The sequence below is a fragment of the Labeo rohita genome, chromosome 23 (assembly GCF_022985175.1).
Source record: "Labeo rohita strain BAU-BD-2019 chromosome 23, IGBB_LRoh.1.0, whole genome shotgun sequence".
In the NCBI taxonomy this organism is placed as follows: domain Eukaryota; kingdom Metazoa; phylum Chordata; class Actinopteri; order Cypriniformes; family Cyprinidae; genus Labeo; species Labeo rohita.
The window spans coordinates 8,681,732-8,696,035 of NC_066891.1; the positions used below are offsets into that span (position 1 = coordinate 8,681,732).

Below are 14,304 nucleotides of genomic sequence, written 5' to 3' on the forward strand. Positions count from 1 at the left end.
TTCAGTTACCAAGACAACATTTAAACACTGAACTTATAATACTAAAATTAACTGATAATAAAAAAAAAATAATAATAATAATAATAATTAATAAATAAATAAATAAGATGTCAAAGGCACATAAAATTACTAGAAAATAAAGATATCCTTACAAAAAATTACACAAATTAAAGAAAAAACAAAAAAGATAAAAGAGCTAATTCAAAATATTTAAAAAAAAAAAACATAATAGCATTTAAATAATAATAAAATAATACTAATATTTTCACACAAACATGAAATTCAGAGAGAATAAAAACTGGTTATACTTTATTAGTTAACATTAGTTAACTATTTTAAATCACATTAACTAAGAGTTAATAATATTTTTACAGCATTTACTAATCTTAGTTAATGTTATTTTCAGCATTTACTGAATGCATTTACTACTAATGCATTTTTAAAATCACAAGTTGTGTTTGTTAACATTAGCTAATGCACTGTGAACTAACATGAACAGCGACTGTATTTTTATTAACTAACATGAACAAAGATTAATAAACAGTGTAATAAATGTATTGTTTACTGTCCGTTCATGTTAGTTAATACATTAACTAACATTTAAAAAATTACACTTTATTGTAAAGGGTTACTGTTGATTGGAAAAAAAAAAAAAACTTTTTTTGCTGAAAAAAAATGATGAAAAAAAAAAAAACATTTCAATTAGTTGTCAGAACAACAATTCAAAATTCCAGTTAAAATACTAAAATTACTAACTGACTTACTAAAACTGCTTCAAAAGCACAAAAAATTACTATTAAATTAAGAAATTCTTACTAAAAATGAAACAAATTAAAGATAAAAAGCAAATTCAAAATATTAATAAAAACAATAATAGCATTTAAATGTGACCCTGGACCACAAAACCAATCATAAGGGTCAATTTTTTTAAAATTAATATTTATACTGAATAAATAAGCTTTACACTGATGTATGGTTTGTTAGGACAGGACAATATTTGGCATTTGAGGGTGCTAAAAAAGCAAAATATTTAGAAAATCGCCTTTAAAGTTGTCCAAATGAAGTTCTTACTAATCAAAAATTAAGGAAATTTACAAAATATGAGTTTTGGCATAAAAGAAAAATCGATCATTTTGATCATTTTGTAGCTACTGCTACAAATATACCTGTGCTACTTAAGATTGCTTTTGTGGTCCAGGGTCACAAATAATAATTAAGTAACACAAATATTTTTACATGAACATGAGATTCAGAGAGGTTTAAAATCATAGGTAAACTAATGATGGTAAATATCCCCACTGACTATTTAGTAGACTGTTTGATTTGCATTGCTAAATATCGAATTATCATTCTCAAAATCTGAATTAAACCATTCACTGCTACAGTGTCTAATTCTGGGCCAACTGGCTACTAACTGCCTTTTATTTACTCACCAAAGGCAATTTTACTCACATTTGGCGAGTGTTTATTTTGGACCTTGTTCACTACCCTTCTGCATTCCCTCTAATAACACCAGAACTGTACCACGAATGCCCAAAAATGAGCTTGTGAAGAAAGTACAGCCTATGTTACATTAAATGCAATGTCTTTCACATTTTACTTCATTTTAATCACTGTAACTTTTAAAGCAAATATATGAAATGCTTAATGTCAACAAATATCTGATATAAGATAGAAAAAACTGTCAATAACGACTTAAATGTACTTTGTTCTTCACAAAAAGCTATCGTATGACTGCTCAGCTGATTCAGTGTGAGCTGAAAAGAGGCGTACGCTGTTTCCTTTCTTTGTCTCTACCTCTTCCTTTTCTGTTTCTCCCTTCATTCAAGCTTTCAGCTCTGGTTATAGAGCGATAAGTAAGCAGAGAGACAGGCATGAGCTAACGGATTAGCAACTGTGCCACTGGCAATTACCCAGTATCAGGGGCTAATCTTACTGAGAGACACCGCTGTCTCTCAGACTGCCAGCTGCCAGCACTGGCACACTGCAGTATATTAGCATCAATACACCGCTGCACGGCAATAAAAGCACAGCGAGAGATTTGTTTGGCACGGCCGATGTAAAAAATGCAAGATGGAGGTCTATTGTTTCTTTTCTTAGATGAACAGCGTCTGTTATAGAAACGTCTGTGTAATGAGAAATAGTACACCATCGTAAGCATACAGGAAGTAAACATATGGCTTCTATGAACAGAAAAAATGCTTGGTAAACCTTTCTGTGTACCATTCAAAAGTTTGGGGTCAGTCGGAATCACGGAATCCAGTCAAAAAAATGGAATTTACGGTATAACATGGAATGTTACGGAATTTGCCACATTTAGAATGAATGAATCAATCAAAAGTAGGTCAGTTCACTTAAATCAAAACACATAGGACTAGTGTCTGTGAATATTTAGCTGCAAAAATGCTATTTAAATATGAATCCTGCATGTTCTGCTTGTCTCTGTATGAATGAATGGCACAGACGCGTGGTTTTGTTTACTACACACATTCTGAAGCGAGCGTGACACTTCTGATGTTTTCAGCCTCTGTCGCCTCAATTTCTGAATACATGAACACAAACAATATCTTAGACTGCTCTGAGAGTCACTTCTTGAGCACTGTACCATTTCTCTTATGAAAAATTATTGTCATGTTATATACAAACAGAAACGTAAAGGTCTTCACAGTAACCCGTCAAAATAAAAGTTTGGTTTAACTTAAAGAAAGTGTGACAGAAATATACTACTTAGTGTAAGGATAGTACTACTACTACTAAGAAAAAAATATTATTAAACCATTATTTTTTAATGTTTATCAGAAAAAAATATTTATTTACCAGAAAACTGTAAATAAAAAAGGAAATAAAAACTAATTAGTTTTCAATTAATTAGACAAGCTTTTGCTTATTACAACTTAACTAAACCATTAAAATGAATAGACAACACACAATTTGGTAAAAAAAAATTAAATTGAAAAAATAAAAAAAATAAAACAGATTTTATAATTTTTGTTACATTTTTAATAAATTGCTGTTAAATTGTGTAAGTTTCATGACTTCAATTAATTAGACATGCTTTATGATAAATATTTTTTAAAAATGTAACCATTAAAACAGTCTCTAAAAATTAAAACAGAAAAAAACGGAATTTGGAAAAAATAATATGGATTTTATAGGGCCTTAAAAATAACATTTTTGTTAAACTTTAATAAACTGCTGTTAAATTGTGTATGTTTCATGACTTCAATTAATTAGACTTCCTTTTTGATTAATATTTTTTTTTAATTGAACCATTAAAACAGTCTATAAAAATTAAAACAGAAAAAAATGGAATTTGGAAAAAATAAAATGGATTTTAAAGAGCATTAAAAATTTCATTTTTGTCAAAGCTGCTCAATTGTGTACGTTTCATGATTTCAATTAATTAGACATATTTTTAGTTAAGATTTTTTTAAATTGAACCATTAAAACAGTCTAGCAAAATTAAAATGGAAAAAATGGAACTTGGAAAAAAAATAAAACAGATTTCATATGGCCCTAAATCCTGTAAAGAATGTATCAATTGTTTTCAACATAATAATATGAAATGTTTCTTGAGCAGAAAAACAGCATATTAGAATCGTGACACTGAAGACTGGAGTAATGATGAAAATTGCAATAATATTTCACAATATTACTTTCCTGTATTTCTGATCAAATAAAAAGTGCCTTGGTGAAAAAAAAGAAAAAATATAATTTTTGAACAGTAGTGTAAGTGCTTATTAAATAGAATTTAATTTATTATTATTTTTTTTTATGCCACAAATGCAGAGGACTAGGTTTGCTTAATTTGTATTGATTATTTTATATGTAATATTTAATTTTATTTCTTCAAATTCAATTTTTTTTTTTTTTTTTTTACAAAATCACAGTGGTGCTTCAAAGAACCCAAATGATACCTAAAATATATACACTAATCAAAAGAACCTATGAATGTAAAAATATTCTTTAAAAGAACCATAAAGCAACTCAAAAACCTTACACTAGAAAAAATGCACTTGATGCATTCTTTGCATCAACATAAGATCTAAAGCGCCACTGAGGAACCCTCAACACTGCTCTGCAAAAACAACACCTGTTTAATGCTCACACAATAAAAAGTGTGTTTGACAGCCTTGTAAATACTGAATGTGTTAAATGGGGTGTGACAGAATGGGAACGGCCGCTACCTTGTTGATTTTGGGGTGTGCGCAGCGACTGTTTCCTGCACTGGGGTGCATCCAGATGCTCTCTGGAGGAGCACACTCCTGTCTCAGCGAACACTTTTTCTCTTGCACGCACCAGCCGCAGTCGAATCGAGGATCCGCTTTCAAACACATCCCACAGCTGTCCCGCATGGCGTAACACTTGTACAGGTGTGCTGCCGAGAGACAGAGAGATAAAGACAGGGATAAATAAGCAAGCTAAGCAGAGGATAAAACCTGCGACCGCACATCAGATGAATTCTATATTAATGCGCTAAGTTGCTTAGCAACCATAAACCATCTACAGTTGAGCTAATAAACTATATTACTCGACTGGAGAAGTGTTTATTGTCATTATTAAACTTAATAAATGTGATTATTTTTAAACACCAGTGTCTTTTTCATATTGCTGTTGCCACTGTTGTAGGTGCGAGTTACCTGTGCCTCACAATAAGCCTAAATACACCCATTTGCTGTGGTAAAATCACGTAAAACTAACAGAAAAAGCAGTACAGAGGTAAATTAATGGTATAAGATGGCATCTTATGTAATACAAATGTTTATATTATATATATATATATATATATATATATATATATATACACACATATATATAAAATTAACATAACAATTTAAGAAAATTAAAAAAAAAAAAAAAATCAGCTACACTTCCAATCCAAAGACTTTTAATTTTTTTCTTCTTAAAGAAGTCTCTTCTGCTCACCAAACCTGCATTTATTTGACCCAAAGTACAGCAAAAACAGTAAAATTTTGAAATATTTTTACTATTTAAAGTAACTTTTTTCTATTCAAATATTTGTTAAAATGCAATTTATTCCTGTGATTTCAAAGCTGAATTTTTAGCATCTTTACTCCAGTCTTCAGTGTCACATGATCCTTCAGAAATCATTCTAATATTCTGATTTGCTGCTCAAAAAACATGTATTAATATTATTATTCTGTTGAAAACATCTAAGTAGAAGTTTTTGCGGTTTCTTTGATGAATAGAAAGTTCAGAAGAACAGCATTTATCTGAAATAGAAATCTTTTGTAACATTGTAAATGTCATTATAAATCACTTTTGATCAATTTAAAGCATTGCTAAATAATAGTATTAATTATAAATTATATACAAGAAAATACTGACTCCAAGCTTTTGAATGCTATAGTGTATACTGTTACAAATTTTTTTTTATTTCAAATAAACGCTTATTTTTGGATCTTTCTATTCATCAAAGAATCTGTTTTTTTAATAATAATAATAATAATAATAATAATAATAATAATAATAATAATAATAATACAAATGATTCTTGAACAGCAAATCAGCATATTAGAATAATTTCTGAAGGATCATGTGACACTGAAGACTGGAGAAATTCTGTTAAAAAAATTAAGCTTTAATCACAGGAATAAATGACATTTTAAAATATATAAAAATAGAAAACAGTTATTTTAAATAGTAACAATTATTTCTAAATGCTACTGTTTTTGCAGTGCTTTGGATCAAATAAATGCAGGTTTAGTGAGCAAAAGAGACTGTCTTTAAAAACATTAAAAATCTTACTGTTCAAAAACTTTTGACTGGTAGTGTAAAACCAGCCTATGCTGCCAGGCTGGTCTTACATGGTTTAATCTGGATGTAGCCGGTAAAAACTGGTTTTAGCTGGTTGGCCAGATGGCCAGTTAAGCGTGACAAGCTAAAAAAAAAGTCTTCAAAACCCCTCTAAAACCAGACTACTAAACAAGAGTGGAAGACTAGCTAACCACAGACAAACATGTAAACCCTATATACTTTCATATTCCAAGATATATCAAAGAATTCTATGGTACACATCCAAAAAGTACCATGGTACCTTTTCATTTGAAGCTCAATGCTTGTACTTGAGTAAATAAACAACACCTATTAGCACTAATAATGCAAACTGCAAACCTAAAAATGAGAGCACAAACACATTATGCTACATTTCTTCATCTAAAATGTCCAACTAGTTCCCTTTAACTGTAAACTGACAGAAGTGTGATTAAAAACTGGATGATGTACGAAACAAAGGTATCACCTCAGCTCCAGCTAACAATTAGCAAATTACAGATGTTAAATTCCTATTGTAAAAAGAAAGATGGCAGATTTTTCACGGGCCCCTAGAGCTTCAGGGGACTGGGTGAATGTTCTGTTGGCTGGGCGTCTTAAGACTGCCGCCGGACTTCAAAGGAGACAGTGTATCCATCCGTCTCAGCCTCATGCTAATCTGATTAGCCACGGCAAAGCTTAAAAGTATCGCTGCGCTAATTAAACTGAACCAAATGAATGATTTAATTACATTAACATTTCCACTTTACAGCAGGGCAAAGCTGGGTTTTTTTCACTGGCAGTGTGGCGAAGATGGATAAATTTATTGTGCTATAAAGACAGCACTGAAAGAGAGAGAGAGAAATATGGGCCAAACATATCTCAGCATCCTGAAAACAAGTAAGTTTGCATAGTTTGAAGGTTGCATAATATATTAAGACTAGTTTTGAAATATATATATATTTAGAATTAATCTGTAACAGTTTTTTTTACATTTGTACATTTTTGAAGAACAAAAATAATTAAGAAATATTTTTTGCATTGCAGGCATCCTTTTAGGATCATGTATTTTTATTATTATATACAATTCAAAAGTTATACAAACTAAAACTGCATTTATTTGAGCAAAAATGCATAAAAACAGAATATTGTGAAACGTATTATATTCATTTATTATTAATGTTGGAAACAGTTGTGCTGCTTATTTTTTTTTGGAAACCTGTGATACTTTTTTCAGGATTCTTTGAAAGAATAAAAAGAACAGAATTTATTCAAAATAGAATCTTTTCTAACGACATAAGCCTTTACTATCACTTTTTATCAATTTAACACATCCTTGCTAAATAAAAGTATTAATTTCTTTTAAAGAAAGAAAAAATTACTGACCCCAAATTTGGAATGGTAGTGTATAATGTTACAAAAGATTTATATTTTTATTTATTTGTTCTTTTTAACGTTTTATTCATCAAAGAATCCTGAAAAAGTATCACAGATTCTAATAAATAAATAAAATTAAGCAGCACAACTGTTTCCAACATTGATAACAAATCAGCATATTAGTATGATTTCTGAAGGATCATATGACACTGAAAACTGGAATAATGATGCTGATAATTCATCTTTGCATCACAGGAATAAATTATATTTTAAAAGTATATTCAAATTAGTGCTGGGCTATGATTAATCGTGACTAATTGCACCCAAAATAAAAGTGTTTGTGTACACAATATATGTGTGTATACTGTATATATTTATTATGTATATAATAAATATAAATACACACACATGCATGTATATATTTAGGAAAAATGCTTTATTTATATATTAAATATATTTTTATATAATATAACATATGAATATAAAAATATACATGTAAATATTTTCTAAATATACTGTGTCTTTATATATACATAATATATATAAATGTACACACACATGCATTATATAAACAAAAACTTAAAAAACCCCACTATTTTAAATTGCATAATATTCCAAAATATAACTGATATTTTTAATCAAATAAATGCAGCCTTGATGAGAAGAAAAGACTTCTTTAAAAAAAAAAAAACATACTGATCCCAAATTTTTAAATGGCACTGGTTATATAATATAGAAATCTTCATGAATATTTGAATTAAATTTAATACATTATTCAAATTTTTCAGGATTGTTTGATAAATACAAAGTTCAAAATAACAGTTTTAGAAACAGGAGTCTTTAGGAACATTATAAATGTCTTTACTGTCACTTTTGATCAAACTTTTGAACAGTAGTGTACAGAAATGTTATTGTACAAAAGAAAGGAAATTTAAGAATTAATTGACTTGTCTCAGCAACTTTATCCAAACAAAGTGAAGCATCCATCTGTGCTACCTTCAAAAACCGACCAGATAATGGCATCTTAGCAGACAGGACATTACACAAACATTGGATCTGGAAAGTAGCATTTCTCATATTGCGCAGACAGCAAAGAGATGAGAAAAAGAAGAACGTAATACATGTCGCCATCAGTCAAGGTGCTGAGATCTTGATTTGGCCCAGGTGTGTTGATCAACCGGATGGTCCTCCAGAGTCACTGTTCACTCACCACTCTGTCCAAATACCTCTTTACCAGGCTGACACTTGAAATATTAGCAGCAAATAGATCTGGGCTTGACCCAAAATGATCAAAGAGGTCATTTTAAGTTATTTGGAAATTCAGGTTGATAGGGGATGTGAACCCAAAACCACACTTTCTCTGCTGCCACCCTTTTCATTCTTTCTGAATGAGGGTTTCACACGGTTTCTCATTGTTTAGCAGCAGCGAGCTGCAGTCACAGCTCAGGAAGGAGCAGATAAGCTGTATGGAGAGCAGTGAGGCCTGACATGCAGCCAGGCATAAAACGGTCCTAATTTGTCTTCACAAAAATACTGGAGAGAGCTGCGGGTGCACAAAAAGACTGACTATAGAGGAACGGATGTGAGGTTTACCTTGGATATTGTAGGGGTTGTCAATGACGAAATCTCCATTCCACACAACCGAGAGGTCCACCGGCAGGTCGCTGATGTCATTTCCTTCATAGTCATACTGGAGAGAGATAAAGAGAAAGAGAAAGATACGATTTTATGCTGTTCTTCACACTTGATGTTTTATAAGTGTTTTGTACAGTACGAAACTCCATCAAGCAAAAATCCTGTCAAAGCAAAAAGTCACAGAAGGTTATGTTTTACCACTGAAAATAGGTGCAAACAAGTTTTAATAAATACTTTTTATTAACATTTTAAAATCTGCAAAAAAGACTGACGATTGATCTGTGGTTCTCAATATGGGTTTTCATATGATTCACAGCTTTTCCAATTCCATTTTTTTTCTGCTTATCACCATCTTTTACTGTCTCTACAGTCTGTCTATCCACCATAAATGTCAAAAAGGCACAAAATAAAACTAGTAAATGACACGGTGAACCGCTGCAGCTAGCAACATTTTCAGATCCGATTACTCCCGCTTCTTATCATCACTTCCTGTCCTTGCTCAACAGTTTATCCGCTAGAAAGACAAAAAAAGAAAAGAAAAAACAAAAACAAAATGTGGAACAAATGAGTTTGAATTAGGCTCTTGACTTTGCTCAATCCCATTACCCTCTCATGACTGTGCTTCCACCCACTAAAAAAGACAACAAAAAACAAAAAATAAATCACAGAGTTTATGCAGGAAATATGTTTTGTTTCTGAACCAATTATTTCTATTTTAACCATCATGTCATGCCCTCTGTCTACTAAAAAGACAAAAATGTCTAAAACAACGACAACACCAGACTCGCAGATTCAGATTCTTACCATTACCCACATTTCTCACCATTTTTTACTGAGCTTTCTTTACATTTAGAAAAAAAAATGGCAAAAAAAAAAATAAATAAATAAATAAATAATAATAATAATAATAATGCTGGACACATTCATACCATGAATGGGAGTTTGAATTTGGCTCACTACACTTCTGGATCCCACTACCCACACTTCTCGCCATCTAATTTCCTGTTTTCCCTATACTAGAAAGCCAAAGATAGTCAACATAAAACAATTTCTGGACACATTCAGCTATAATGTTCATAGGGATTTGGAATTTAAAGGCATATTTCACCCAATAATGAAAATTACCCTATGATTTACAAACCCTCAAGCCATCCCTACTGTAGGTGTATATGACTTTCTTCTTTTAGACGAATACAGTGAGAGCTATATTAAAAAATGTCCTGGCTATTCCAATCTTTATAATGGCAGTGAATGGCTGTTGAGATTTTAAAGTCCAATTAAATGCATCCATCTATCATAATAAGTGCTCCACACAGCTCCAGGGGGGTTAATAAAGGCCTTCTGAATTGAATCAATGCGTTTGTTTAAGAAAAATACCCACTCACTATCGCATGTGTATTCATAAGAGAGTGGCGTTCCAGTGAATGTAGTAGGATGTAGGTATAGCGTAAGCTCCAGTGAGAAGTGACGAAAGCGGAAGCACAGAGGAGAGACCAAAACAAAACACCGGTCACAAATTAGAAGTACAAAACGAGGATTTGTAAAGAAAAATGTTGGAGGATTTCGATGTAAGCCAAGGGGAGACCGGTTTTCCTTTGCTGTAAACAAAACTTTTCTCACAAGACTAGCCGGAGATATTCTTACCGGATTTTATGCTATGCCCACATCCTAAATCATCCTTGTAAATGCACATACAACAGTTAGTCGAGGCTAGAAATGACTAAAGTTTCAAATACAGATATTTTTCTTACATAAATGCATTAATTTGCTTCAAAAGGCTATTATTAACGCCCCAGAGCCTTGTGGAGTAGTTTTTATGATTGATGGATGCACTTTTTGGGGCTTCAAAATCTCAACACCCATTCACTGCCATTATAAATCTTGGAAAAAACAAGACATTTTTTTAATATAACTCCAATTGTATTCGTCTGAAAGAATAAAGTCATATACACCCAGGATGGCTTGAGGGTGGGGCAATTTTCTTTTTGGGGCGAACTATCCCTTTAGATCTGGCTCACAGTTTTTTTCGATTCTTAAAGGAGTTGTTCACTTCCAGAACAAAAATTTACAGATAATGTACTCACCCCGCTGTCATCCAAGATGTTCATGCCTTTCTTTCTTCATTCGTAAAGAAAGGAATTATCTCCATATTGTGGACTTTAATGGTGCCCGTGAGTTTGAATATCCAAAATGCAGTTTAAAACAGCTTCAAAAGGCTCTAAACGATCCCAGCCGAGGAATAAGTGCCTTATGTAGCGAAACAACCGGTCATTTAAAAAAAAAAAAGAAATAAAAAAAAAAAAAAAAGAAAGAAAGATCAATATACTTTTTAACCTCAAATGCTCATCTTGTCTAGCTCTGTGATGCGCATGTGCACTCTGTGTAATCCGGGTCAAGACAGTTAGGGTATGTCGAAAAACTCCCATCTCATTTTCTCCTCCACCTTCAAAATTCAACATCACTGCAGAAGTACCGACCCAGTGTTTACAAAGTGAACATGCAAAGAAGGTCAAACACCCTTAACAAAAAAAGGTAAAACAGCAATGCAGGACGATTTTAAAGTTGGAGGAGAAAATGAGTTTTTCGACATACCCTAACTGTACTGACCCGGATTACACAGAGTGCGGAAGCACAGCGCAGAGCTAGACAAGATGAGCATTTGAGGTTAAAAAGGACGTAAGCTCAAAAACTCATGTAGCACGGGCTCTGGGATGCGCGTCCACAAAGCTACGAATTAGCAATGGGTCGTTCTTAAACGATTCTTTCATTTTAAACAAATCTTTAATGTGACTCGGGAAGAACGAGTTGTCTTGGGGAGTGATTCGTTCAGTCATGTATGCGCAACATCCTATTAGGTTCTGTACTGGAATTAGTTCACCTGTTTTGAGTCTTCGGGTTTTTCGAGTCATTCGTTCATCTTATGGGGCTGTCACATGATGAACGAACGACTCAAACCCAAAAACTTGTCAGATAATTTTTTGTAAGGCAGTTATTTATTTATTCGACGTAATTCAATAGTACATAGTGTCATGAAAGTGAATCCCAGAGCATGTGCATGTGATGCGATCATTTCGCTACATAAGACACTTCTTCCTCGGCTGGGATCGTTTAGAGCCCTTTGAAGCTGCATTTAAACTACATTTTGGAAGTTCAAAATCAGGGCACCAATGAAGTCCATTATATGGAGAAAAATCCTGAAATGCTTTCCTCAAAAACTAGAATTTCTTCATGACTGAAGACAGAAAGACATGAACATGAGTAAATTATTTGTGAATTGTTGTTCTGGAAGTGGAATTCTCCTTTAACGCTCACACATACACTAAAAACACCACATAATAAACTTGCTGGACACATTGAGCTGAGATGCTCATGTAAGACATGAGCGTTTGAATCCAACAGTGTCTGTCCTTCCACTAAAAAGATCTAAAATAAAACCCTGCAACACAAGAACAAAACAACAAACAAATCCCCCACAAATACATTTAAGTGTGCGTCCCGCCAATTCGACGTGACCATATTGTTGCGCAGCGCATCAGTGATTTACTGACACGCAACCGGGGGCCGGCGGGATGAAGAGCGTTGAGAAAAACGCACGCGAACTGCGTTGCGGTGCACAGCTCGAGCTCAGCCCGGCTGAAATGGCAGCGATTGAATGAAACATGCTGGCTTATCTCGCTCCATGTAAATCTTGCCATTTAAGCGTGTATCCTTGAGAGAGAAAAAGAGAGTGAGACGGATAAAACAGAGAGAGAGAGCAACAGAGTGAGACGGACAGCGAAGGAGAGACAAGTCAGGATTCTCATCACGCAATTGTGAGACTGTCAGATCAATACGGGGGGAGGTGAAAACACTCCACCCTGACAGCAGCCTCCTCTCTGCGGCCCCTCTCGTTCACACACACTCCTTACAAGCACTGATAAACAGCAGCAGACATTCAGCACACTTACGGACGGGCTTCTAGTATCAGAAACCGTCTCATCAAGTAGAGCTACTGACTCAGAACCAGCACGCAGAGAGAAATGCGATTTGTCTGCGCGCGCCCGGCCATTTCTGGATGAGCGGAGGGGTTGGGGAGCGCACGGGAAAGAGGAAGCCAGACGGAAACGGGGAGGAAGATGGGGCGAAATAGATCGAGGGTGTGTGGGATAGCTCAAAAATCTAAATTACAGAGCGGAAGCCATTAATTTACACATGAAACAAGTGGCGGAGTTTAGGCGTGAAGCGCGTTGCCTGGACGTAAGTGAAATTGGCATTTCCAATTTGCTTTCTGACACATCTCATTTGGCTTCAACTATCTCCAACATACACACACGTGCACACAGACACACATAATAGTTGACCACTGAAGCTGAGGAAGGTTTTTTTTTTTTTTTTTTTTTTTTTAAAGACTACGTGAACATACAAAATACATGTCAAGTTTTTTTTTTGTGCATTTCAAATGTGTAAAAATCCTGATGCAACCTTTAACGTAAGTTAAAAACAGTTTTCTTTTTCAGAAACTTTTGCAAATACCAACTCCTCGTTTAATGGTTCATCCAAAAATCACCCTCAGCCTCATGTTATTCCAGTCCTGTATGCTTTTCATTCTTCTGTGAAATAAAATTGGAGAAATTACTCCAATAATGAGGACAGGATATTTATTTATTTATTTATTTATTTATTTATTTATTTATCTATCTCACCAGTGTTATTTTAGTATTATTTATATACTATTACAATATTTATAATTTTGAATTCAATTTTATTCGTTTTTATTTTAGTGTTCGTTTTAGTATGTATGCATGTATTTATTTATTTATTTATTTATTTATTTATTTAATTTTCTCTCACCAGTGTTATTTTAGTATTATTTATATACTATAACAATATCTATTATTTGGAATTATATTTTATTAGTTTTAATTTTAAGTTTTGTTTTAGCAATTTTTTGTTTCATTCATTCATTCATTCATTCATTCATTATTTATTTGCGCTCACCAGTGTTATTTTAGTATCATATACATACCATGACAATATCTATTATTTGAAATTATATTTTATTAGTTTCAATTAAAAATTTTCATTTTAGTAATTTTTTTGTCAGTTATTTATTTATTTGTTTGTTTGTTTATTTATTTATTTATATAAAAACACTGACCAGTGTTTTTTTTTTTTGTATTATTTATATACTATTACACTATCTATTATTTGGAATTATATATATATATTTTGTTTTAATTTTAATTTTAGTTTTAGTCATTTTGTTAAGTGCTTTTGTCATTTTAATTCATTCTTAATCTAATTTTTTTTTTTTTTATTTGATTTATTTTATTCAGCTGCAGTTATTTGTTGTTTTTTTTAATATATTTTTATGTTTTACGTTTTTCATCTAATATTTATATTATATTTCAGTTTTATTTCAATGAACAATTTTTTTATCATTTAAATTTCAGTTAATAATAACAATACCAGCTTTAAGAAAATGAAGGGAGAGAAAGAGAAAAAAAGAAGATTTTCTTACTGAAATCTCCCTCATATCTA

At 32.4% G+C, this 14,304-nt stretch overlaps 1 protein-coding gene across 1 annotated transcript in view; it reads right to left on the reverse strand.

The window, feature by feature from the left end:
• Positions 1–14,304, reverse strand: part of plxna1a (plexin A1a) — a 289,406-nt gene that overhangs the window by 71,585 nt on the left and 203,517 nt on the right. Inside the window, exons 11-12 of the mRNA XM_051095762.1 lie at positions 8,743–8,839; positions 4,188–4,378 (exon numbers count right to left, since the gene is read on the reverse strand). Coding sequence (XP_050951719.1) covers positions 4,188–4,378; positions 8,743–8,839 — 288 coding nt within the window. The remainder of the gene's footprint in view (positions 1–4,187; positions 4,379–8,742; positions 8,840–14,304) is intronic.